This window comes from Haemaphysalis longicornis, unplaced genomic scaffold (genome assembly GCF_048455015.1).
Source record: "Haemaphysalis longicornis isolate Haplotype H1 unplaced genomic scaffold, Haemaphysalis longicornis Haplotype H1 scaffold_3, whole genome shotgun sequence".
Lineage (NCBI taxonomy): Eukaryota > Metazoa > Arthropoda > Arachnida > Ixodida > Ixodidae > Haemaphysalis > Haemaphysalis longicornis.
In genome coordinates this window covers 233,998,675-234,023,858 of record NW_027526335.1, presented here as the reverse complement: position 1 = coordinate 234,023,858, position 25,184 = coordinate 233,998,675, and the positions used below count along the sequence as shown (strand labels likewise).

Sequence of the window (25,184 nt, the reverse complement as noted above, 5' to 3'; positions counted from 1 at the left end):
GTGAAGGGACATGGACACGTAAACGTGTCCATGCCCCTTTTAACAGTTTCTTGCAAAACATCCCAAAAACCACCACATCCCAGCAAAAAATAAAGCAACGATTAATGGCTTCTGGTTGATATAAGCGGCAATTGTCGGCGCAAGAGATAGACATTCCTTTGTAGCGCAGATATGTTTTCACTAAGAGTTTTGATGTAAGCAGCTTAAAGGAAATTTTTTTAGCGTCCGTCAAATCCACACACATATGTTTTACTAGAGACTACTTTCTTCAGGCGGGTAAAAAGAGATTGCACATGTGCGATCGTGCTGCTGATCTCTGTGCTGGCTCACCCTGCGCAAACAGTGTTTCCTGTACCTTGGATTTACGCTTTACAAAGAGAATATTGGTCGATTTTTTGGAATATTACTACCATTAAATTCGCTGAATGTTCTCCCACTTTTTATTGGCCTTAGACTTTCTACTACCGTACCAGTTTCGCGGGCAAATGCAGCTTACAGCTCCCGTGAAGCGAACTCAGTGAAGCGTCGTAAGCCAATATACGTATTGCATGTGCGCTAGTGTAGAGATACGTTGACTTGAACTTTTTGCAAACTAGCAAAATAAAGCCACATTCTCCCGGACCTAATTATTGTCATGGCTTAGTATTAACTTAGGGAATCAATTACGACAACCCGCGGGCGGCCGGCCTATGGTCGGCGAGCCGCAGTGGGTGCAGTCAAGCTGAGCCTACAAGAGTAAACCTCATACGAAACGTCGTAGAAAATCGGCAAGGAGGATGCAGAAATTAGGACAACACTTTAAGAATATTTTTCTACTAAGAAGGTCGCACAAACGCAACCAGAGTGGTCAAAACCTAGTCTAGGGAGAGAGAGAGGAATTTAATTGAAATGAAAGAAAAAAAAACACAGAAAGGTCGGCGTGATGGTAGTATATCTGGCAGCTATTCTGTGTGTGGGAAGGGAAAGGGGAGGGAAGAGCTTGGATAGAGGACGAGAGAGATGAAGATGGCGGAGAAATAAATAAATGGCTATGTACGGAAGATGTCTATACATATACTGGGCATGTGTTAAAGTTTAGCCGGACGGGCCTCAACTACAATATCACTGACAGGCCGCTGCTGCGTAGAAATGTCAGCACAGCTTTAAATGCCTTGTGGGAACGCTGCGCGTCTGGCCAAGGTAGGGACTCCAGACTATAATATCCAGAAGTAGTCCCGCCAGTTTACAAATCACTTCACCATCACCTTTGGATAATTCGACTTCCATACACAAGGTAATATGTACAAAACAACGCCACAGGTGTTGTGCATGTGTTCGTGCTCTTGCCTGTTGTAAAGGGTGCATATTCCTGCTTTCCGAAAAAAAAAATCCGTTCTCCGTTATATTTGAACATTGTTAGAACGGTGGCATGGGCTATTTGGTGCATACTAACTGAATTCGTAATAGCGCAAAAAGACGTGCAAAAAACACCGCCGTGTGCAGTCGTTTCTTGTCCCGTCTTTTTGCGCTTTTTGAATTACGTTAGTCACATTTAAATGCTTGAAGAATTCGGCGGGTATTCTCAACCCTCTGCCGTCACTATGGCCAACACAAATCGCGCAGGTATTGCCGTCTGCTAAACCGTCGAATACGTGCTGAGACGTCCCATTAAAACGTGCCGCCGCATTTCTAGAAACAAATATGTACCTTCCCTTCGTACAAGAAGTGGACAAAAATGAATCGCCAAGCTTCGTCTTCGAGCTGAAGAAAAGAACTCGATAGGCTTTCACCGAACCGCATCTCACGTAATGTCGGTCGCTGGGAAATTGAGGCTTGAGAACAACACTTTTGTAGAAGAGTGGCGTAAAAACACTGCACTGTCGCCCTTGAGGGTCAATATCCCGCCGTTATTTAGCTTACTCAGTTCCTTAAAATAGTTGAATAATCACAGACGAACCAAACATAGCCTTTCGGGCTTTATCCATTCACTCTAGTGAGGCAGGTATTGCGCACAGTCTTGCGCAGGATCGAAAGGCAGCGTAGTAAAAAGGGCAATTTCTGATATTTATAAATAGTTAGGCTTGCAGGTAGAAAGAGTAAAGTTATTTGACTGATATAAAGGGGACTTCTGCGCTCGCGCGAACCCATCGAAATTATAAAAGAAAATAGCAAAGTGCGCAATTGAGGAAGTGAATGTTCGCAGATTTCAGGTAGGCTTGCTGCACGTGTCCTTGCGGCGGGAACTAACTTGAGTTTGTTCGTAGGAAGATATTATTTTTAGATAGGCGATTGACGCTTTCCTACGAGGAATTTATTAAATCTCGCACACCTTAATACAGGCACACGAAGGCATTAAGGAGAATCCAGCGCATTCGGAAAAATGTTTGTTGTGGGCGCTCTTCAGTTGATATGAAAGTGATAACATATATCTCGCAAAACTAGTCATTTTATCTTCGTGAAGCTGCTGTTCGGAAACAGCGTTCCTGACCACGTGGAAAGGCGAACGCCGGGAGTATATTAAAAATTAAATTATCGTGTACTTAAGCGAAGTTATATTTTCGCACCTAAAACGAAGACGTTTTCGCTATAAATTTGGTGAATTTGGTAGTGAAGGTGATTGTAGAGTGCTTCAGACGTTCATATAACGCGGAGGAGCCTGAATGTCCAACGAGACGAAAGATCCACCGAGACGGAAGGTCCAATCGAGCCTGAATGTCCAACGAGACAAAAGATCCCACGAGACGAAAGGTCCAATCGAGCCTGAATTTCCAACGAGACGAAAGATCCAACGAGACGGAATATCCACTGTTGGACCTTTCGTCTCGTTGGATCTTTCGTATCGTTGGACCTTTAGACGCTGAATCCCCTCACCAGGGGCCCATAATACACACTTTACGTCTAACTTGAAGGATCCCCCTTCGAGCGTAAAGGGTTCGCGAGCCCGAACCTGCCCGACGAAGTAACGCCGATCCGCATGAGAACAAATCACCGGTTTATTCCGGGAAAACCAAAACAGGAAACAAACAAACAAGGCAGGTTGGGAGGCAACAAAAAGAGAGCACAGCAAACAAGCGCCGAAAGCGCGTAAAGAAAACATTGCGGTGGTTGAAACCCTGCTTGTCCAAAAAGGTACAGCATGGTGCTGTACACTCACGACGACGTCTTCAGTCACTTGTGCCGACGTCGGGTGAAGAGCGTCCGCCTCGGACGCTGGTTGCTCCTCGCGGTCCGGGCGTCATGGTCGTGGCTCGCCGCCGCCCGCGGCCGCAGCTGCTCTCGCGTGTCCCCCGGTGCGCACTGTCCAGCTGCTCCTGTGAGCGCCGCTTTTAAGCCACTCTGTTGGTTGTGCGCATGCTCCGGGTTCTGTTGCACTACACGTGTCCGTTGCGGCTCACTGTTCATCGCACACGCGCGCACGGGCACCATGACGCACTGACGCCACTATCAGTGTTCGTCCGGCACTCACTGCAGTGTAATCACCCTCCACGGGCGCACGTAGGGGCTGCGTCCCTACAAACTTAAAAATACTTTTTTTGCCTAAATATCAGAAATTAGTTGCTATAGAACATGTATCATCGCACCTCGTGCATAATACAACTTATTTCGAGGGCACTCGCACATCAGAAAAAAAAGTGAGCCGGGCCTTTAAAGCATGCGCAATTCCTTCATGCTACAAAAATGCTTGTCGAGGCCGGCTAGAAGCCCTTTCAGGCTTCTCGATTAGGGTGAACGACAGGAATCTTGAAGTAGCAGGAGCCTTGTAATAATAATAAGCTTATCTGTTTAGGTATCGTGTAGCTTCCGTCATGGCGGACGTGCTTCGATGGAGCTGCACGAGTTTTCATGTTTTTTGGCGAAATCTGCCATGTAAGTGCTAATCCCTTCGCACCTCTTGATTGCAGTTCTAGAGCACCTTTATACCAAGTTTCAACCTCCTAGCACCAATAGTGTTGCAGATATGAATGTTTGCTTTTTTTTCTGCATGGAGGTGGCCGCGTCGCGTCGAGTCACGCCTGCTGTCAAGGCAAGAAAAACAAACCTAGCTAACCTCCGCGACAGGGTGGCCCCGTAAAGGAAATGGTCGCGTTATCTCGGGGCTGTTTTGATAGTTTTACAAGTCAAAGGAGCTCGCTGGGCACACTTTTGGTAAAGTGACAGCTAAAAGCCCAAATGTAAGCAAACCAGTAACCGTCGCCCAAACGGCGAAGCCGTCTGTGCAAAATCGTTGAATAAGCAAGTAATTCAACCGGCGGGGCCTTTAAACAGTTCAAATATGTAGAAAGTTCTTGATGACTCCTTCGGGACAACTGGATTTACTGGATACGCTTATGACCGAGCTACGAACACTGTGTCAGTGTGGGTGACATCTCTAGATGCAGTGACTAAGTTGTGCTCTCTACAGCACATAGCTCTTTCTGCTGACACCATTCTCAAAGTGCAAGCGTACCTGGTATCTCGAACTGACATCCGCCGTTATGTTGTCACGGGCGTCGATCCCCGGGAGGATCCGGACTACCTTCGCGACAACATCAGATGTGACACGCACGAATTGCTTCTCGTGCGGTATATGGGGTCCGGCCGCGCCTGCCTCGTGACGCTACGGGGCCCGCTGGAGCCCCCAAACCGGCTTTTTTTCAATGGTTGTGCCCTCAGGCCCCGTCCTTTCCAAGCAGGGGTAGTGCACTGCTACCATTGCTTTTGCCGTGGCCACATGAGCTCTTCATGTCCGTGCTCAACACCGGATCCCAATCAGGGCGAAACTACTACACCTCAACAGTCAAAGTTTAAGTGTGGTCTTTGTCGCTCTGACGACCATGAGATAACCGATAAACGCTGCCCCAACAAGAGCAAGGTCACGCGTGCGAAGCGCGGTGCACGGCGTGCTCGTTCCAAGCCAGACCCAACCTCAACGTTCAACCGTTTCGACTGTTTGGCGGAAGAGGATGAGGATGCAGTGTAGGAGGAGGAAGCTACGGAGCCTCCCTCGCAGCCAACATATCGAGACGCTGTTCGTGGTTTGCGCCGTCGCTGGAAAACTGTTTCTGAGAAGCCCTTGTCTCCTGCGGAGGATAAGCTTGTGGCCGTAGACCAACAGCTGGCTTTGCTGCAAGTTAAATGAAGAAACTCAACACGCGAAGGTCTCAATTAGCACGCCGGCGGCAGCACTTGCATCAATCCACTGAAAACCCACCACGTCCAACTCGTGCATTCTACAAGGCTCATCAGCACGCCCCGTCTACGACTGACCTTCCCTCACAGCCTGCCCCTGACACACGAGGAGCTCCTCCAGTTTGTGGTGCACCAGCTGCAGACACTGGTTTCCGTACTCGCTGCCCAACGTCGCTAACCAGTCCGCTACCATGCCTGAATCACACCAATATATTCTTCAGTGGAACTGTCGGGGTCTCTCTACAAACATTGGAGAAATCCGTGAAAGGCTACGTCTGGGGAAGCTCCATTCCTGGGCTTTCTTGCTTCAGGAGACGAACTCCCTCTCCCGCTTGCCTCAATTTACGGCAAAGGATGAGCCGTTCATTCCTAATCGGCGGTTCAGCTCAAGTTCTACTCCTCCGGGCAAGGCGGCCGTTTATGTTCTATGTCGGTTACCTCAAAACCCTATCCCTCTAAACTCGTGGTGTGCAGACTGGCAGAAAGTGGTGGCGGTAAAAGTGCAGCTCCCGCGTTGTGCGGTAATACTGGTGTCGTGCTAGGTGCACCCTTATAGTGGTCGGGCTGCTGGGTTGACTTACCCAACTACGGCCAGCTAACCCTGGGTGTCCCATTCTTGCGGCGGGGGACTTCAATGCTCCGCACTGTGACTGGGGATATCCGTCTTCGAGTGAGCGTGGTCGAGTGGTCTTAGAGCACTTCACCGATGCCAGCTTTACACTTTTGAATGATATAACTAGCCCGACACGCCGGTGTACCCACGTACGGATGCTCCCCTATTCACCTGACTTGTCGTGGTGGCTGGGTGCACAAACGGTATCCTGGCAACGTGAAGCTGACTGCTGGGGCAGCGACCATCACCCCATTCGCCAGGGCCTCATTCCAGAGTCTACGGGTCGCCTTCGTCGCCGTTGCACAGTGGTGAACTGGGACACCTTCCGTTCCACACTGAATGCATCCTTCTCGGCGCCCCCCCCCCCCCCCCCCCATGCTCTTTTTCGGCGTGTCCTCATTACGCCTCTCAACATACGTGGGGCGAGGAGTCGCGCCTAAAGCCCGATCATCGGCTCCTGCACCTTTGGGCTCAGCGCAAGCAAGCTTAAGTAATTTCCGCACGGGATGCTTCGTCCATACCAGCCAGGCTTCAGTATCAGCGCCTTACCGCTGCTCCCAGGCACAACGAAAAAAGACTGCCGAGGCAGCGCTGGCTTGACTTGTGCGCGTCTCTCGGCACATGTTCCTCGACGGCGTCTGTCTGGCGCACGTTTCGCGCCATAGAATCGGGAAGTCGGCCTCCGGATGCAGCTGCCAGCGCTTGTATTGCTTCAAACAAGGATCTGGCACAATTCGCCCCGGACGTTGCTCGGGCCTTGTTTCCTGCATTTCATATTGTGCCAGTGGCCGTGCCATCTCCGTTCATGTTGGATTACAGCCTACGCATGAAGCCGTTTTGGGAATTCAGGCGCCGTTCACAGTGGATGAATTCTTGGCAGCGATCGATCATGCTAAACAGCGGACTGCTCCGAGTCCCTACGGCATAACTTGCGAGGTGTACAAGAACATCGACAACCCAGTCCTCGTGCCGCTTTTAGACTCGGTGAATCAGGTGTGGCTTTCCGGTCAACTACCTGACTCTTGGCTTCGGGCGGATATTGTTCCCATTCCAAAGCCCGGGAAACCGCCACATGTACTTCAGAACTTGCGCCCCATCCCCTGACATCGACGCTGTGCAAGTTGTTAGAGCGAATGCTTCCAACACGGCTTCAGTGATGGCCTGATACGTTCCAATGGTACCACCCGGCGCAAATTGGACTCAGGCGCTATTTCGGTACTGAGGATGGGTTGGAATACCTCTCATCTATGGTTTATTTGGAGGCCGATCCCGCCGCTGTGTGATCTGTGCTCGCCCTGGACATATGCAAGACGTATGACAACGTTAGTCACGCTGCCATCCTACAAGTTCTAAATGGCCTCCACCTTCCAGACAAAGTCTCCCGTTTCGTCCAATACTTCCTCCAACACCGTTCGTTTTCCATCCGCATAAACGGAGCAAGTTTCGGTCACTTCAAACCAGTCCGAGGCGGACCACAAGGCTCTGTTTTGTCTCCGCTTCTGCTCACCATCGTCATGTTGCCGCTAGCTTGGCACCTTGCTGCAATCCGAGATCTATATTTCCTCATGTAGGCGGATGACATTGCGGTGTGGTCAGTTCATTCAGACCTGTCTCAACAAGCCGAGTGTCTCCAGCAAACACTAACAGACTGCGAGAGATGGTGCGAGTATGCGGGCCTCACTCTCCCGCAAGAGAAGACTGCTTTATTTCCCGTGACCAACGCTTGGGGCCGCCGCCTCCTTGCAGTGTCTCCCATTTCACTGCAACTGAATGGGAACGACATACCCACGGTTGACCGTCTTTGGGTCCTAGGACTAGAAATATCGGCAGCAGGGTCAGCAGCTCAGTGGATCCCATCTGCTCGACAGAAAGCCGGACAGAAGCTCCACCTCGCTCGCCGCATCGCTCAGAAGTCTGGCGGGGCCCGCTGGACGTCTCCAAGTGCGTGCCGTACTGCAGCCACGGCTTGTGTATCAGGCCCAGTTCCAGCACATGACGCAAGCGGACTGGGCTCGGCTTCAGGCTATCAACAGGATCCGCCATGCGCACCATTGCTGGCGTTACTCGCTTAACACCAATCCCACCGCTACAAGCCGACGCCCAGCTAACTACGCTAGATGAGCTCATCCATCAGCGTCGTTCCGCTCGCCTGCTAAAGCGTGGATATGTACCAGAGGCAGCGGCTTTCGCTGCATATATGGGCCACGTTCTTGATACGATGCCAGTCTTTTCTGCGGCTAGAGCGCCCTGGCTCTACCATCAGGTGACGGACAGCAAGCCTCAGACAAGGCTACATGTCCGAACCTCTGGCCATCTTCAACCTCCGGATGCAGCCCTTCTTCATGTCGGTCACTGGGCGCCTGCGACGCGGCCACGAGTCATGCAGGCTTTTGTGGACGCCGGGGCACACGACTCCCTCGTAACCACAGCCTTGGCTTGTCCCTCTCACCCAACCTTAAATCAGTGCTGCGCCTACGAGACCCTCCGCCCTCTACAAAAACATGTTGGCAGAACTTACTGCTATTCGGGATGGTCTCCAAGCGCTTGCATCGACAGTAAGTACCGGCGTGAAACTGGAAATTTACACGGACTCAACGACAGCGATACATGATCTACGTCGCGTTGCCCATAGCACCAGCATCTCGGCACGTATTCACGCGATCCTGGACACATACCCATGCCCTGTGCGTGTTTTGTGGGTTCGCCGGGACATGCTTCCTTCCCACATAGCGGCGGATCGCGCCTGTCACCGTATAGACCTTCCACGGCCGCTACCACTTCTTCCGGTGTCCACCCTAGAAGAACTGCTGGTGGAAAAGGAGAACCTCCGCTGCGCCACGCGTGCTTTACTTCCACTGCGTGGAACTAACCTCCCCAGTGGGCTCGCTCGCTGGGAGGAGGTCCTGCTGCGGAGGCTTCGAGTTGGGGTGGCCTTATCCCCAGCAGTGACCCATGCTTGGCCTGCCCGCTATCAAACACCGTTTGCGGACACCTGTCCCTTTTGTACAGTCCCTGCGTCCGAAGCCGACACGAGCCATTTCCTATGGACCGGCCCTGCCCTTCAAACCTCTCGCCTGCAACCCCTCCGGCGGGACAGGTGTCCGCAAACGGTGCTTGATAGCGGGCAGGCCAAGCATGGGTCACTGCTGGGGATAAGGCCACCCCAACTCGAAGCCTCCGCAGCAGGACCTCCTCCCAGCGAGCGAGCCCACTGGGGAGGTTAGTTCCACGCAGTGGAAGTAAAGCACGCGTGGCGCAGCGGAGGTTCTCCTTTTCCACCAGCAGTTCTTCTAGGGTGGACACCAGATACCGGTACTGAGAGGGCTATATCCACCGCTGTAGATCAGGGGGGAGACCCCCTGATCTACAGCGGTGGATATAGCCCTCTCAGTACCGGTATCTGGTGACGTTTCTGCGTGAAACCAATGTGATGTTGTATATATGACTGTTATGCCGTAAGGCAAACTCTCGCAAAAATATGTAAAAAAACTGGTTGATTCCTTTGTCAGAAATTGGTAAAACACGAAAGTGAAATGTGCAGCTAAATCTGCGCCTGAGCCTGATTTGCGGGCTGGCGGCTATGTTGTGGGTGCGCCTGGTGAGCGACGTCCTGCTGGCGGGTCGCGTCGGCAAACGTGTACTGGTGTCATTTCCGGGACGGATATGACGTCAGTGAAATCTTCGGGTATCGCGGCATAGAACACGTTCGTGTTAAAATATAAAACCTGAAAACGAACAACCCTAAGTATAACATACTCTTTAGTACTAAAGATTGCTTCCCTGCAAGAAGACCCTTTGTGCAGGGGTGCACCCTTTACAGCCCGCTTGCTTCGTTGTATTGGCGTCCCTTCCGTGACGGACATGACGTCAGCGAAATCTTCGTCTATCTGGGAATAGAACACTTTCGTGTTAAAGACGTTCGGCTGCATCGCGTAACCAGTTAGAAACGAGGAAAGGCCGTATAATAACAGCACAGCGAAACCCGATGTAAAGAACCCGCAGTAACCGCAGGCCTAATCGGCCCAGCCGGCTGGGTTAAATTTAAAAGAAAGGAAATATCTCGCAAAGCAGGGGTCAAAAACTTGTTGACAAAGCTAAACACCTTCCGAAGTATCGGACACTAAGTTACGGAGGAGAAAAACTTTAGATATGTTCAGCCCTACGTAAGAAACGCCGTGCCCATACCGGGCTAGGAATAGGAAGAGACTCGGGGTGACATAGGCGGCATCGCTAAAATTTGAATAACGTGACAACCCCTGAGCGCTCAGAAAAGTACAACTACGAAACATGGTTACGTGGTGCGGTAGATATGGTACACCAAAGAAGAGGCCACCCAGGACTAGCGCGGCTCCTGTGTGGTCTTTTCTTTGTTTTCCCGTCTATACCACGCTGCTTCACCAGGTTTCACACTTCGAACCAACTAGCCCGCATTTATGCACTGACAAGTACAAACACACGCCGTGACCATACGAGCAAGATCTACCTTGATACGTAACCGGTTTTAATGCAGAAAATACGGAATAGAGTCTGCACCCCTGTAGTGGTATCAATTTTTCCGGACATCAGAGAGCACAGGGTTGACTAACTCCTGCGCATCCCTGCCAAGAAATCAGCGTTGTTGGAGGAGCGCACGATAAAAACTTTTTCAGGATAGAATAGTATTTAAAAGGAGAGGAACGACACACACACTTTTAGTGGCTTTTCTGGACAACTACCCATTTTTTATACCTATACACTTGAGCATAGCAGTGGCTTACCTTTCCAACGCTCTGGCGTCAGTGGGTTTCTCATCAGTGAGCAAGCGTCTCAGCTTATTCCTTCAGAACCGCATGTATATAAAAGCAAAACGGGCATACGCTGGCTCAGTATCACTGAGGGCGTGCGCGGCAGCGTTGTCCGCTGAAAACTTCTCTCTTTTTGTCCAGCTCTCTGTGCCCAACCCATGCAACCCATGCAGGGATGGAGTGCTCCGGAAGTAACCGTCATCCCGGATACCTAAGGTGCTACACTAGGAAAGTTCAATCTTGCTGGAAGGCTCTTAGGGACATAAACAGAACTCCCTCACTAGATAAGGATCTGGCCACTCTGGTGTTGTAGCTGGCGACAACATCCCATGACTGACCAACTCAACTCCCGGCCCTCCATCCCAGCAGCTGTGGAGCACCTGTCTACAGCGGCAGTCAGAACAACGATACAGCAGTGGGTGCTAAGAATATCTGGGTCCCGACAGGCCGCCATTCGAACTCTGTATAGTGAGGGAAGCGTAGCTGTACTACTAGAGGAGCCCTCTGACATTGAGGGGGATATTACACGGCTGAGCGAAGTTAGAAGGATAGGAGAAGGTTTCATGGAGCTTATTAGCGGGCATATTCTGTGCTACAGTGGAACACATAAAGCTAAAGGGCTATAATATAAAATAAAAGCCCAACCCGTACCACATACGTATCACGGGTGACGCCAATTAAAACTAAACAAACTGGACCGAAGTCAACTAGAGTTTTGACGAGAAGGAAAACCCACCGAAGTGGAAAATAAAAGGGAAAAATGCTACACAGCGACACCACAGCCAGGAGAGCGGGCCCGGGGAGACTCCCCTGATCTCCCCTGGGACGGTAGCAGGAAAGGTTGGGATGAGGGATGCGGATGGTGGTAATAAGGAATGGGTTATGGGAAAGTGGGTGGGAATGGGGACAGCGAGGTTTTTGTTCTAATCCTCAGATGTCTGACTCCTAAATTAGGACTGAAAACTCAGAATGGGCGTCAGACTGTTTCAATTGGAATTCAGCGGACCCCACTATAGGTTCCAACTATCTGACCTCCGACATCGAAGAACTGGGAGAACCCGCGACGGAGTGACGACACCTAGTCTTCGGACCCCTTTCACAACGAGCCCCCCGGCTAACACCCACCAGGTCCGCCGAGTACTCAAGAGACACCTGCCCAGCCTACATAGGTACTAATCCCCCTCGTCTCGACGGTTTCGGATACTGGTTAAAGCTAACTGTCCGACAGACGGTGTAACTGTACCCTGTACGCACCTGTCGATCCCTATGTGCACCTGAATCACCTATCTCCATAGGAAAGCCTATGTGACTTATAGGGTTCCGGTGGACCTCTAATGTGCTCCTATGCCAACCACTCACCCACCAGGGAACCCTCCCCATACGGGCAGCAGTCATCAGGTGGAAGGAGTAATCCTCATAGAGTACGACCAGGCCTACTCCCGATACTGAGGACGAGAAGCTTCCCGATGAAGTGAGCCAATCCCTCTTTCCTCGGTCCTAGCAAGTGCGCGCCTCCTAGACTGGTCGCTACTAAAGGCCAAAGACACTGGTCATCATGAGCACCTATCGAAGACCCTGGATCCTGTTGTCCAGGAACCTTCGTGTCGGCAGCGAGCAGTCATGCCCGCGTGGGATGACTGCGGCGGTCCTTTTATAAAGGAACCTTTTTCACCGCTTTTTGCCAAGTTCCCAGAGCCAACCTCGGTAGCCACCCAGGCTGTCCGGGCCTGCCTCCGCGTCCAGCATCGGCTCTGGGGCAGGAACTGGCCCATACAGTTCCAGGGAGTCGCTGCCACTCCCTTAGGGTTTTGCATCCCCGGGTGAGACCTGGCCCTCACCCACCACTGCCGTTGGCAACCGACCAAAGCTAGGCAGCCGAAACCGCCTTTGCCCAGCCAGCTGGCAGGGGGGACCAATAGCAGGTGGCAGTCGGATTGTCCCCCCTACAGTGGAACACAGGGGAAGAAATACCTCGGGGTGGGATTTTAATCCACAAAAAATAGGAGAAAACACGGAGAAGTTTTTCAGTATTAGCAAGAGTCACGGCTGTTGTGATCACATTAAACAAGCGATACAGGTTTAAAGATAGTGCAGGCCAACGCGCCAACAACCAGCCATTATGATAAAGCCGTATATATATATATATATATATATATATATATACAGGGTGTCCCAGCTATCATGCACCAAGATTTAAAAAAAGAGAAATTGTGTAACTCGAAGAAAACCTACTGCATAATGTTTGCAGTACTGTGAAGAAGCGGAGAGTAATTTTTTCGTTAATGAGACTTAATTAAATAATTGCAATTAATTATCTAACTCGAGAAATACTGTCCAAATCACTAAAGGGTCAATGAGGCACTTGTAGGTAACCACGAAGGGCATCTAACTGCGGTATTTTCAGCGACGAACTAATTGCGTACTCATTTATTCTGACTGATAAAGGAAGCCCGCGAAATATGAAAAATACCACGTGACGACGCTGACGCGCGCATTGTAAAGCAGCGTCCCCAAACCAAGCTGATTGAAAGCAACTGCTTCGCGTGTTACCCGCCCGAAGAGACAGCGCATCACCTTGATAATAGCATGCATGGAAGGAGCAGCAGCAGCAAGATTCGCGGGACGCGTGTGCAGATAAGGAACAAACTCGGTCGCGATTTCTTCTTTCTTTCTTTTGTCTATTTCATTCTGGCTAACTCAGGGGCAGCCTGTTTGAGGGCGTTACTTTACGGTGCGCGCGGAGGCGCCGTCACGTGGTATTTTTCATATTTCGCGGGTTTCCTTTATCAGTCAGAATAAATGTGTACGCAATTAGTTAATCGCTGAAAATGCCGCAGTTAGATGCCCCTCGTGGTTACCTACAAGTGCCTCATTGACACATTAGTGATTAGGACAGTATTTCTCGAGTTAGATAATTAATTACAATTAGTTAATTAAGTCTCATTAAAGAAAAAAATACTGTCCGCTTCTTCACAGTACTGCAAACAATATGCACCTGGTTTCCTTCGAGTTACGCCTTTACTCTTTTTTAAAATCTTGGTGCATGATAGCTGGGACACCCTGTATATATATATATATATATATATATATATATATATATATATATATATATATATATATATATATATATATATATATATATATATATATATATATATATATATATATATATATATATATATATATATATTGTAACGAAGAGTATGAGCGGACGCCCCAGAGCAAGTACAACTAACGCAGTGCTATCCGCCTATGCGGGTATGCGGTGCATCGGTGTAGGAAGACGAAGAAGCAGAAGAAAGCTGCAAGGGCAGCACGAATCAGTCTTATTGTCATTGCAAGATTTCTCTCATCTAAAATTCTCCTGGAATCCGAATTGGTGCCCCTCACGCGACCTGGAGGCGATTGTAACGAGCCTTCGATGTCGTGTGCCCCAGTTGAATAGATACCTCCACAGGTCTCGTCTGGCGCAGTCTGCCATGTGCAGTTACTGTAATTAAGAAGAGTCTGTCGACCATTTCCTTCTGTCATGTCGACGTTTTTCAAGCCTCAGACGTCAGCTCCTTGAAGTGCCGCTTCATCGCCTGGGGTTGGCATTATCAGTGCCGGCTCTCTTATCATTTGGGGCTACAGAAACGGGATATTGCCGCCGGGATGTTTGTTCTGCTCTTCTGCGCTTCATAGAAAATTCCAAAAGATTTACAACCTAATTCGCATCTTATTATGGCTCCTCACCTGAGCCCTCAAAAAGCATCCATTTCTGATTTTTTTTAATTATTTATTTATTACTATTCTCCTCCTCCTCTCCCTTTCTTCTTCTTCTTCTTCTCCTTGTTCTTCTTATTTCTCTTTATTTAATTTTTTATTTATTTCCTTTTTTTGTTTCAATTTTGACCAAATTCCAAACTCAATTACTCCAACACAAGTAAAAAAAAAAGCTTCCAAATTTTTCTAATTTTCTTTGAATCATCCACCTAGGCAGAAATCTCATTAGAATTAACGACTGATGTTTGGCCGATCCCCTGATTCGGTATGCGCCAATATCAAGGAACAACAACAACAACAACGCTCGGCGTCTCGGCTCGCCGAACCCTGCTCTCGGCTCTTGCGTGTGCACGTCTCGACCGTGAATGAACCCCTCTCTAAGCGGCTACCCAGGAGTCGGCTATCTCCCTTACAAGTGGTGGAGGAGCCGGGGTATCGATCCAGTCCTGGAACTCCGGAGCCGTAAACTCCCCGCAGTCATGAACACCGAAGGCAGCCAGAGCGCTACGCCCTCGGCGCCGACTGTGATGTGCTCCGGTGGCATACGTGAGCGAGATCCACCGGGCTTCAACGACGCCGATGAAAATGACGCGGAAGATTGGCTGGCATCATTCGAGCGAGTGAGCACGCATAATCAATGGAACGAAGCTATGAAACTAAGCAAAGTGAGCTTCTCCCTGCACGCCGTCGCTGAACTTTGGTACGGGAACAACGCGCATCGCTTCAAGACATGGGCTGATTTCAAGGCTGATTTTTTGTTTACTTTTGGCCGCCCAGCAGTCCGAAAGCTTCACGCAGAACAGCGCTTGCGCGAACGTGCACAGTGCGCGGGTGAAACTTTCACAAGTTATATTGAAGATGTTGTCGACCTCTGCAAACAGATAAACAGCAGTATGACTGAACGCGACAAAGTCAAGCACATTCTGAAGGGCATTGACGACGACGCTTTTCAGATGTTGCTGGCTAAAAAATTGGGCCCATCTCCCCACGAGGGGGGACTCGAGTAAATGCGTCGCGTAGGGGGTGGGTGTATTGTGTTAACGTTAGTGTTTGGGGGGGGGCGGTGGGGTGGTAGTGAATGTGTTAACTATTATTGCTTATTACTATTAATTATTACTATTTCTTTCATATATTAATTATTACTTTCGTGATTTTGCGACTCGAGTACCCCCTCTTGGAGAGATGGGCCCAATTTTTCTTTTTTTGTGACGCAAGAAGTGAAGGCAAGGAGTAGGTTGTTGTAAGTCGTTATTTATTTATTTGTTGCTGTTGTCGTTCTATTGGACGCTGAGAACGACGGCTTTGTGTTCGCTAAAGTGTACTGTTAAGGGGTCTTTAAGCAGTGGTCGTGCGTTGCAGCAACTGGTGAAGACGAGATCGATGCAACTGCTGCCGTGTATCAGCAGCTTCTTGACGTAGTTTGAATGAGTCAAGGATATAAGGCGCGTTCGTAGCCTTTCATTCTGTGTCGCTTTTGTGGCGCAGTGGGAAGAGCACCATGTACCTCGCGTTCCGCCCACAGGGTCGTGGGATCGAAACCAGGCGCCGATAACTATTATTTTTTTTATAGTGTAGGGGGAGGGGTGCGGACGGACAACAACGCGGCACCTGTTGTTGAGAGCGAGGAGGGTACGGGGGAGAGACGCGCACCTGCGCCTCGCCGCGACGCGCATGCGCAGTGAGCGTGTGGACGCCGCCGCCGACGGTCGAGGGACATCGTGCGACTAAGAAACGCTCCGCGTTTAAAAACCCGCAAACGGTTAGCGACGTCATCAGTAATTGCCTGTCTTACGAGGAGCTGCGCAAAGAGCGGGCACTCACGAGGCGCAAAGTCATGCATGAGCCCTTGGCAAGCCTAGCCACTGATGCCCACGAGAATCCCGCTATGCTCCAGCACATCCAGCAATTGGTGCGAGAAAAGGTTGCTCGCCAGCTGTCTCTTCTGCCGTACAGGGAACCGCCGCGCTCCCCACTTGCCGCTACTGTTCGTCACGTCATCCGAGAGCAGGTTGCCGAAGGACTCCCTTGTGTACGCCCGCATCCTCCTGTGGCCGCTCCTTTGACCTACGCCGATAACACCGCTAGACCATTTGCCGACGTCGCTGCGCCCGGGATTTTCCACGACGCCGCGCCGACACCATATGCTGTGGTCGCAGCGAGGCCCAGGGTCAGCTTTCCCATGGCCGCCCCTCCCATCACCACTGTGAGGCCATCGCCGCGTTCAGGATGAGTGTGGACTGATGGACGAGTTCGTATTTCGACATTCTTGTATGACAGCGCACTACAAACAGGACACAGGGAAGGACGCAGACCAAGCGCTGCTAACAACTGAGGGGTTTATTGGGAAAGTGAACATATATACGATGCAATCAAACACAAAACCAATATCAAGTGTGAACAAAGCATGCACTCTCATTTCATTGACGGTTGGCCAGAAATTTTAGTTCTTTTTCTGATAGGGCTACAGAAGGCATGCTGATGCACTTGTCACTCTGCCGATGAATTTCGAAGGCCTCGATGATTTCTCGGGTGATCTTATGATTTCCTTTTCCTATCAGCTTGCACTTATCGTACTGTGGTTTGCACACGCACTGCTTACAGTGGGCGGCTAGGTCCCATTCCGCGACAAGCTTTTCTACTTTGTTGTGATGCTCCTGAAGCCGGTCGTTGATACATCTTCCCGTTTTTCCTATGTAGCTCCTTTTGCAGTCCAAGGGCAATGAGTATACTACTTCCTCCTTGCATGCCACAAACTGATTGTGATGCATCGTGCCACATTCCGGACGCTTCCTCTCCCTTGTGTTTACTTTTGAGCACAACCGGATACGTTTTTCCGGTGCCGAGAACACTACATTCAAGCCTGCGCGCTTGCCCGTCTTTTTTAGGTTGTGCGCAACTGCGTGGATGTACGGCACTACAACTACATTTTTTTTTTTTTGCAGCTTGAGTATCATCTGAAACCTGCCTGCGAGCTGCTTTGAGCATGGCCTTTGCAACCGTCAATAAAAGATGCGAGGGGTACCCTGCAGCGCTGTGTCTGCGTCCTTCCCTGTGTCCTGTTTGTAGTGCGCTGTAATACAAGAGCGTTCAGGATATCAAGCTGGCAATCCCTGGCGCACGGCCGACAACCGTCCCATCTGTTTTTCGTGTTGCATTCCGGGACACGTGGCTCGGTACTGCCGTCGCAACATGGTACCCCCGCGAGGAATTCCCTCGAATAGTTACCGTTCCTCTCCGCCTTTCAATCTGCCACCCACTCGACCCCTGCACGAGTCTGACCTGTCTGACCACCGCGACTTCAACAATCGCCGTTCCATGTCCCCACGGCGACGCTCTCTGTCTCCTATGCGCCGCAGTCCTGCCTCCAGCTACGCGGAAAACTAGATGCCGCAGTTCCGGAGGCAAGAACTGCGTCGTCATCAAACAGCCGAAGACCTAACTTTTCCCAATCTAATGTAATTGATGTCGCTGTCTAAGGTGTCGCTACGGTCGCACTCATCGACACTGGAGCCGCCGTTTCGGTTATAGACGCAAAATTATGCCGCCGTTTAAAGAAAGTGACGACGCCACATTCGGGACTATATTACGCACCGCTACCGCAGAACACATTTATCCCTTAGGCGCATGCACCGCACGAGTCGTCATTCAGGCATTCTTTACGTCATCGAGTTCATTGTTCTCTCATCGTGCTCACATCAAGTCATCTTGGGTTGGGATTTCCTGTCACAGAACATAGCTGTTATCAATTGCGGCCGTGCTGAAGTTGAATTCTCCCCCTTCCTGGACTTTCCTGCTACCAGTTCCCCTTTTCAAAAACTTCTCGTTGCCGAGGATACCACCATTCCACCATCCGCTACCGTCCTCGTGAGTTTATCCTGCAGCGCTGTCTCTGAGGGAAACGTTCTCTTTACGCCGTCCTCCCTGTTCGTTTATCGACGGAATATTCCGTTGCCCTTCGCCATGTTGACTGTTACGGACGGCCGCAACAGAATCGTTGTCGCTAATCCCGACTCCTGCCCCCGTTCCCTGCTCCGCGGTGAATGTATCGGCACCATCGAGCCGACAGGCTCTTCCGTCGTCGTAGATGTGTCCGACGATTTGCCGCATGTTGAGATCGACGCGCTCTCTTCTCCATGTCCAACGTCGCCGCCTCCAACGGAAGTTTTCCGTCATGCTATCGACGCAAATCTCACTCCACAAGAACGAGACCAACTTCTGCTGTTACTACATAGATTTCAGTCGTCCTTCGATTCTGCAAAGACATCACTCGGCCGTACGTCAACTGTAACACACCGCATCGACACTGGATCCCACGCACCTGTACGGCAGCGACCCTACCGCGTGTCCACCACTGAACGTCACATTATTGACGATCAGGTAGACGACATGCTGCAGCGCGGTGTTATCCGCCCATCAAACAGTCCATGGGCCTCCCCTGTTGTCCTTGTCAAGAAGAAAGACGGCTCCATCCGCTTCTGTGTTGACTACCGACGTCAAAACAAGATTACTCGCAAGGATGTCTATCCTCTTCCACGAATAGATGATGCCTTCGACTGCTTGCAGGGAGCTGAATTTTTCTCCTCCCTCGACTTACGCTGAGGTTATTGGCAAGTCCCCATGGCAGACGCAGATTGACTTAAAACGGCGTTCGTTACTCCCGACGGCTTGTACGAATTTAACGTCATGCCGTTCGGTCTATGTAACGCGCCTGCAACATTCGAAAGAATGATGGACAACATTCTTCGTGGCCTGAAGTGGAAGACTTGCTTGTGCTACCTTGACGACGTCGTGGTATTTCCTCGGGATTTCTCGACGCATCTCGTACGCCTAGACCAAATACTGACGTGCATGTCGGCAGCAGGACTCCAACTGAATTTAAAAAAAAATGTCGCTTTGGTGCTCGGCAGCTGATGATCCTCGGCCACGTCGTTAGCAAGGATGGAATCCTTCCCGATCCAGCTAAGCTCCGTGCGGTGGCGGAATTCCCGAAACCTACCACGCAGAAGGGTCTTCGCAGCTTCCTCGACCTGTGCTCTTATTTCCGCCGCTTCATCCGCAACTTTGCATCTATCAGCGCTCTGTTAACTCAGCTCCTCGGTGGCGACAATGGCCTCTCAGCGTGGTCACCGGCTTGCGACGACGCGTTTGCCACACTACGCCGTCTGTTGACATCTCCGCCCATCTTGAAGCATTTCGACCCCACGGCCCCGACGGAAATCCACACTGACGCCAGCGGCATCGGGTTGGGAGCAGTCCTAGCCCAGAGGAAGCGCGAATTTGATGAATACGTAGTCGCCTACGCTAGTCGCACCCTCACAAAAGCAGAGACAAACTATTCAGTCACTGAGAAGGACTGTCTAGCCATCGTTTGGGCCCTTACGAAGTTCAGACCTTACCTATATGGCCGCCCATTCGACGCTGTGACCGATCACCATGCGCTTTGCTGGTTGTCCTCGCTGAAAGATCCAGCAGGTCGTCTTGCGCGGTGGGCTCTCCGTCTGCAGGACTACAATATTCGTGTTGTATATCGCTCAGGACGCAAGCACAATGACACTGATGCCCTTTCGCGTTCTCCTTTGACATCTGATGCTGACAGCGTTTCCAGCGCAAGCTGCTATGTAGCTCCCCTTGACGCTGACTCCATGCCAACCGAGCAACGCAAAGACCCGTGGATCGCTGCCCTTTACGACCATCTGACGAGTGCCACCCCAACTGCAGCGTCTCGGGCACTTAGGCGCCAAGCATCTCACTTTGCCATTCATAACAACGTGTTGTATTGACGCAACTATCACTCCGACGGGCGCAAGTGGCTTCTCGTCATCCCCCGCCACTTGCGCTCAGAAATATGTGGTTCCTTTCACAGTGAGCCTCATTGTGCCCACGCCAGTGTCCTGAAGACCTACCGACGTCTTCGGCTCCGCTACTACTGGCGGGGCATGTACAGCTTTGTGCAACAGTACGTTCGCTCTTGCACACACTGTCAGTGCCGTAAATCCCCGCCTCAGCGTTCGTCCGGCCCCATGCAACCGTTACCTTGTCCAATGAGACCATTCGACCGCATCGGAATTGATCTGTATGGCCCTCTTCCTTGCACCGCGGCTGGCAACCGCTGGGTCATCGTAGCTGTTGACCATCTTACCCGGTACGCCGAGACTGCTGCGTTACCCGCTGCTACGGCCCGCGACGTTGCGTCCTTCCTTCTTCGCCATTTTATTCTGCGTCATGGAGCGCCCCGCGAACTCCTCAGTGACCGCGGTAAGGTTTTCCTATCGGAAGTCATCGAGGCGCTTTTGACAGCGTGCCGTGCCGTACCGTCCACCGCACCACTACGGCCTACCATCCGCAGTGCAACGGCCTAACCGAGCGCTTTAACCGTACACTGGGCGATATGCTGGCTATGTATGTGGCGTCGGATTACTCTGACTGGGACGTCCTGCTTCCATTCGTCACATACGCTTATAATACCACCACAGAGACCACAACCGGCTTTTCTCCCTTTTTTCTTTTGTATGGGCGTGAGCCGTCCTGCCCCATCGACACGATTCTTCCATACCACGCCGATGCTTCCGAAACCAGGCCGATTTCTGACGTAGTAAAACACGCCGAAGAGTCCCGTCAGCTAGCCCGATCCTTCACGACCGAAGAACAAGCTCGCCAGAAGACTCGCCATGATGAGCCACACCTGACTGCAGCTTTTCGCCCGGCTCTCTCGTCTGGCTGTGGGTCCCGAATAAGTCACCTGGGCTATCTACTAAACTGCTTTCGAGATACCACGGCCCCTAACGCGTTGTTGAACGCACGTCTCCAGTAAATTACGTTGTCGAGCCGGTCACCCCTTCTGCCGACCAGCGCTGTCGCGGCCGTGAGCTCGTTCACATTCAGCGCCTCAAAGCTTTCGTCGAACCACTCATCGTATCGTCTCCGTGAGACGCCAGGATGGCTCCTCTTTGACGGGGGGGGGGGGGGGGGTGATTGTAACGAAGAGTATGAGCGGTCGCCTCAGAGCAAGTACAACTAACGCAGCGCTATCCGCCTATGCGGGTATGCGGTGCATCGGTGTAAGAAGACGAAGAAGCAGAAGAACGCTCGGCGTCTCGGCTCGCGGAACCCTGCTCTCGGCTCTTGCGTGTGCACATCTCGACCGTGAATAAACCCCTCTCTAAGCGGCTACCCAGGAGTCGCCTATCTCCCTTACAATATATAAATAAATATATATATATATTTTTTTGCCGTGAACCATGTATTGGTTTGTTTATTTATTGTTTGTTTTTACTTCCCGGCCACGCCCGGCTCTGTTACCTGTGTCCCAAGCGAGGCGCGTCTTCCATTCTTTATTTTTATGCCGCACGGGCTATCCCACTCAGATAAGCAGACTGTTTCGTCTTAATTTTACTAGCCCAGAGTAATCTTCTCTGATCTACAAGTCCTGGATGTAAATCGACGGTTCCAGAAACAATCGCGCCGAAAGATAAAAGGCTGCAGAGAACACGCCGCGGCATTCGAATCGTCGACGCTCGCATTTGCACGTAACTTTTTTGGCTGCTGCTTAGCCGCCTGTATTCTTTGAGTTGTTAGGGAGCACCAGTTCGCTCCAATAAACTTGTTTCCCTTGAAGACAACTGCGTCGTCTTTGGCCTTGTGATATCCGGTGGAGGTGCTGGGTAAATGCACCCTACGCCCTCGTCAAGCCGACAAGCAAGTCCCACTGGTGCCAGCCGCTGACAGCAAGTCCTTCAGACGGTGTTTGGACTGCTTCCCGATAAAAGGAAGAAAAAAGACGTCGTGACCACCGCCATGCATCAACGTAGGCACCATGACCAGCACTATCAATCCTGCCCTCGTGCTTCAACAGCCCCGGGAACCACCATCGTTCCGCGGATCCCCCGGAGAAGACCCTGAGGATTGGTTAGAGAAAGTGGAGCGCGTCCGTATCTTTAACAGGTGGGATGACGAAGGTACTTTCCGCCATTTTTTTCTTCTATTACGAAGGTATGGCCCCGACGTGTTTTCAAAACCATGAAAGCTCCCTAACGGATTGGACTCTCTTTAAGAGGGAGTTCCTCAAAATATTCGCCACCGTCGTGCGGTAAGAATGAGCCAGCCTTTTGTTGGAAACGCGCACGCAACACCCCAACGAAGGTGTCGTGATCTTCATTGAGGAGTTAAAGCAATTATTTCACCGCGCGGACCCCGAAATCACAAAAGAAAAAAAGTTACGCTTCTTGATGCTCGGTGTGAAGGAGGAACTGTTTGCTAGACTTGTCCGCAACCCGCCTAAAACCATCGCCGAATACGTGACCGGAGCCAGTACGATTAAGAAGGCTCTCGAAATGCGTTCAAAGCAGTATGACCGCATATTTGTTGGCGCGGCCAATGCGAACTACGTCGACAACATGCTGATAGACTACGAGAGACCATCCGAGAGAGGAGCTGCGGAAAATTGTCCCCACGCCGCCGCAGCCCCACGTCGCTTCCCTTACCGACGTGATTAGGGAAGAAGTGCAACAAGCGTTGTGAATTTCTATGCCATCCGAAGTACCCCGCTAGCCACAAGCTATGTCCTACTCCGCGGACGTTCGCCGACCCAGCCCTGCTCCAACACGTCGTAAACACGACCCGCCGTACCGCCGCCCACTGTCGCCCGCCCGACCCCCGGTACCCCGAAACCAGACACCGAGGAAGAAGGACGTAAGGCGAACTCCCGATAAACGTCCGCTGTGCTACCACTGCGGAGGGGCCGACCACATCTGCCTTCGCTGTCAATACAAGAAGCTCGGTTTGCGAGGGTTCTCCGTCGAAGCCCCACGCCCCCAACCCGGCCAGCGCCCTACTGAGATCGAAGAATACCTCTCGAACACCAACCGAGGACCAGCCTGCTTCAGCCGTTCACCATCGCCCTACCCGTACCAGTCGCCGAACCACCGTAGAACTGCTGACTTCTCACGTGGAAGGTCCCCCAGCCAACGCGGGGGAAACTAAAAGCAGCAACTTCTGGAGGTAAAGTTGCACAACCTCGGAAAAATAAAAACCCTCCAACGACGCAGCGAGTCGCTCAAGACCATGATTCACGACATGCCCTCAGCCCGACAACTCGACCGAACCCTGACGAGACTCCCGAACACGGCGACAGCTACACGACGCGATGCGTACCCGACATGACCGAACCTACCGCTGAGAATACGACGAAGACGACGACGCATAGTGCCCGACCGTCTACACGTACAAGCAGAGATACGACGCCACGACGTACCCGGAACTCGAGGAAGGCGGCCTCCGACGTTGACCTGTCCGTCGACGGCTTTGATGTAGTCGCCCTCGTAGACACGGGCGCCGACTACTCAGTAATGAGCGGACCATATGCGTCTAAGCTGAAGAAAGTTATGACCAGATGGGATGGTCCGCACATACGCACAGCTGGAGGCCACCTTGTGACGCCAAGTGGAACGTGCACATCGCGCGTCACCATAGACGGCACAACGTACCCTGCGGCGCTCGTCATGTTGCCTAACTGCTCCCGTGAAGTAATTCCCGGAATGGACTATTTGACGGACAACGGTGCAATAATTGATCTGCAGACCAAGTCTATAACATTTTCCTCCGATCAATGCATGACGCCTGAACCGAACCCCGAACACCGTGCTGCTGTAAGGATCGCCGACGATCATGTCACCCTGCCACCCCGCACAAGCTTGATGATCGCCGTCTACTGTGAAGATGCGGCTCCTGATGTCGACGCTATGGTAGAGAGTGATCGAAAGTTGCTTCTCGGACGCGGTGTCTCTGTCGCAAGAGGCATTGCGCGCTTTAAGCAACGCAAATCCAACGTTTTGGTCACTAATTTCACCGACGAGTACCAGCATTTAAACAAGGGCGCTGCATTTGCGTTCCTCGAGGAAACGCAAGAAGCAAGTGTTGTGATCGCGATTGCCGAATTTGAACGCGCACCCGAAGACACCTTCAAGCTTCCTAATCCCTTTGACGTGAATCCGGCGTTACCGCAAGCAGAACGGAACGAATTATTAGCTTTGCTGCGTCGCTACACGGAGTGTTCTTCGTCGAACTCAAAACTACGTCAGACACCTCTAGCGACGCACCGAATAATAAGCGAAGAGGGAGGCCGACCTACCCGACAGTCACCGTATTGCGTCTCTTCACAGGAGAGGGAAGCCATTCGGACTCTAGTCGACGACATGCTCAGCGACGACATTATACAGCCATCGAAATGCCCCTGGGCTGCGCCGGCCATACTCGTAAAAAAAAATACGGCACATTAAGGTTTTGCGTTCACTACCGGCGACTGAACAAAATCACCAAAACGGACGTGTACCCCCTGCCCCGAATCGACGACGCCCTCGACCACCTCTGCCATGCGAAGTACTTCTCATTGATGGATCTTAAGACCAGCTACTGGAAAATTGAGGTGGATGAGAGAGACCGACAGAAGACCGCATTTATAACCCCGTACTGCCTATACAAGTTCAAGGTGATGCCGTTTGGGCTGTGCACGGCGCCAGCAACGTTTCAAAGAATCATGGACACTGTGCTAGCTGGCCTGAAGTGGCACACCTGCCGCGTATACCTCGACGACGTTGTGGTATTCGCCCGTACTTTCGACGAACACCTTGCAAGGTTGGAGCCTGTACTCGAGGCCGTTCGTACGTCGGGGTAAACGCTGAAGCCTGAAAAGTGAGGTTTCGCGTACGAGAAGCTCAGGTTTTTGGGCCACGTCGTCAACGCCGTGCGAGTCCTCGCTGACCCGGTAAAAATTTCAGCCATTTCTAACTTCCCAAGGCCGAATAAAGAAGGGCGTGCGAAGATTTCTCGGACTGTGCGCATACTACCGGCCCTTCGTCGCAAACTTCGCACGCGTTGAA

At 51.4% G+C, this 25,184-nt stretch overlaps 1 protein-coding gene across 2 annotated transcripts in view; it reads left to right on the top strand.

Annotated features, from left to right (window-relative positions):
- LOC144176057 (pseudouridine-5'-phosphate glycosidase-like) overlaps positions 1-25,184 on the top strand; it is a 307,408-nt gene that overhangs the window by 226,790 nt on the left and 55,434 nt on the right. The window contains exon 13 of one of the 2 annotated variants that reach the window (XM_077705180.1): positions 17,253-17,306. The exons of the other annotated variant lie outside the window; for it this stretch is intronic. Within the exon in view, the coding sequence (XP_077561306.1) occupies positions 17,253-17,291 (39 nt within the window). The 3' untranslated portion in view covers positions 17,292-17,306. Of the gene's footprint in view, positions 1-17,252; positions 17,307-25,184 lie in introns of those variants that run through there. 2 annotated transcript variants of the gene reach the window in all.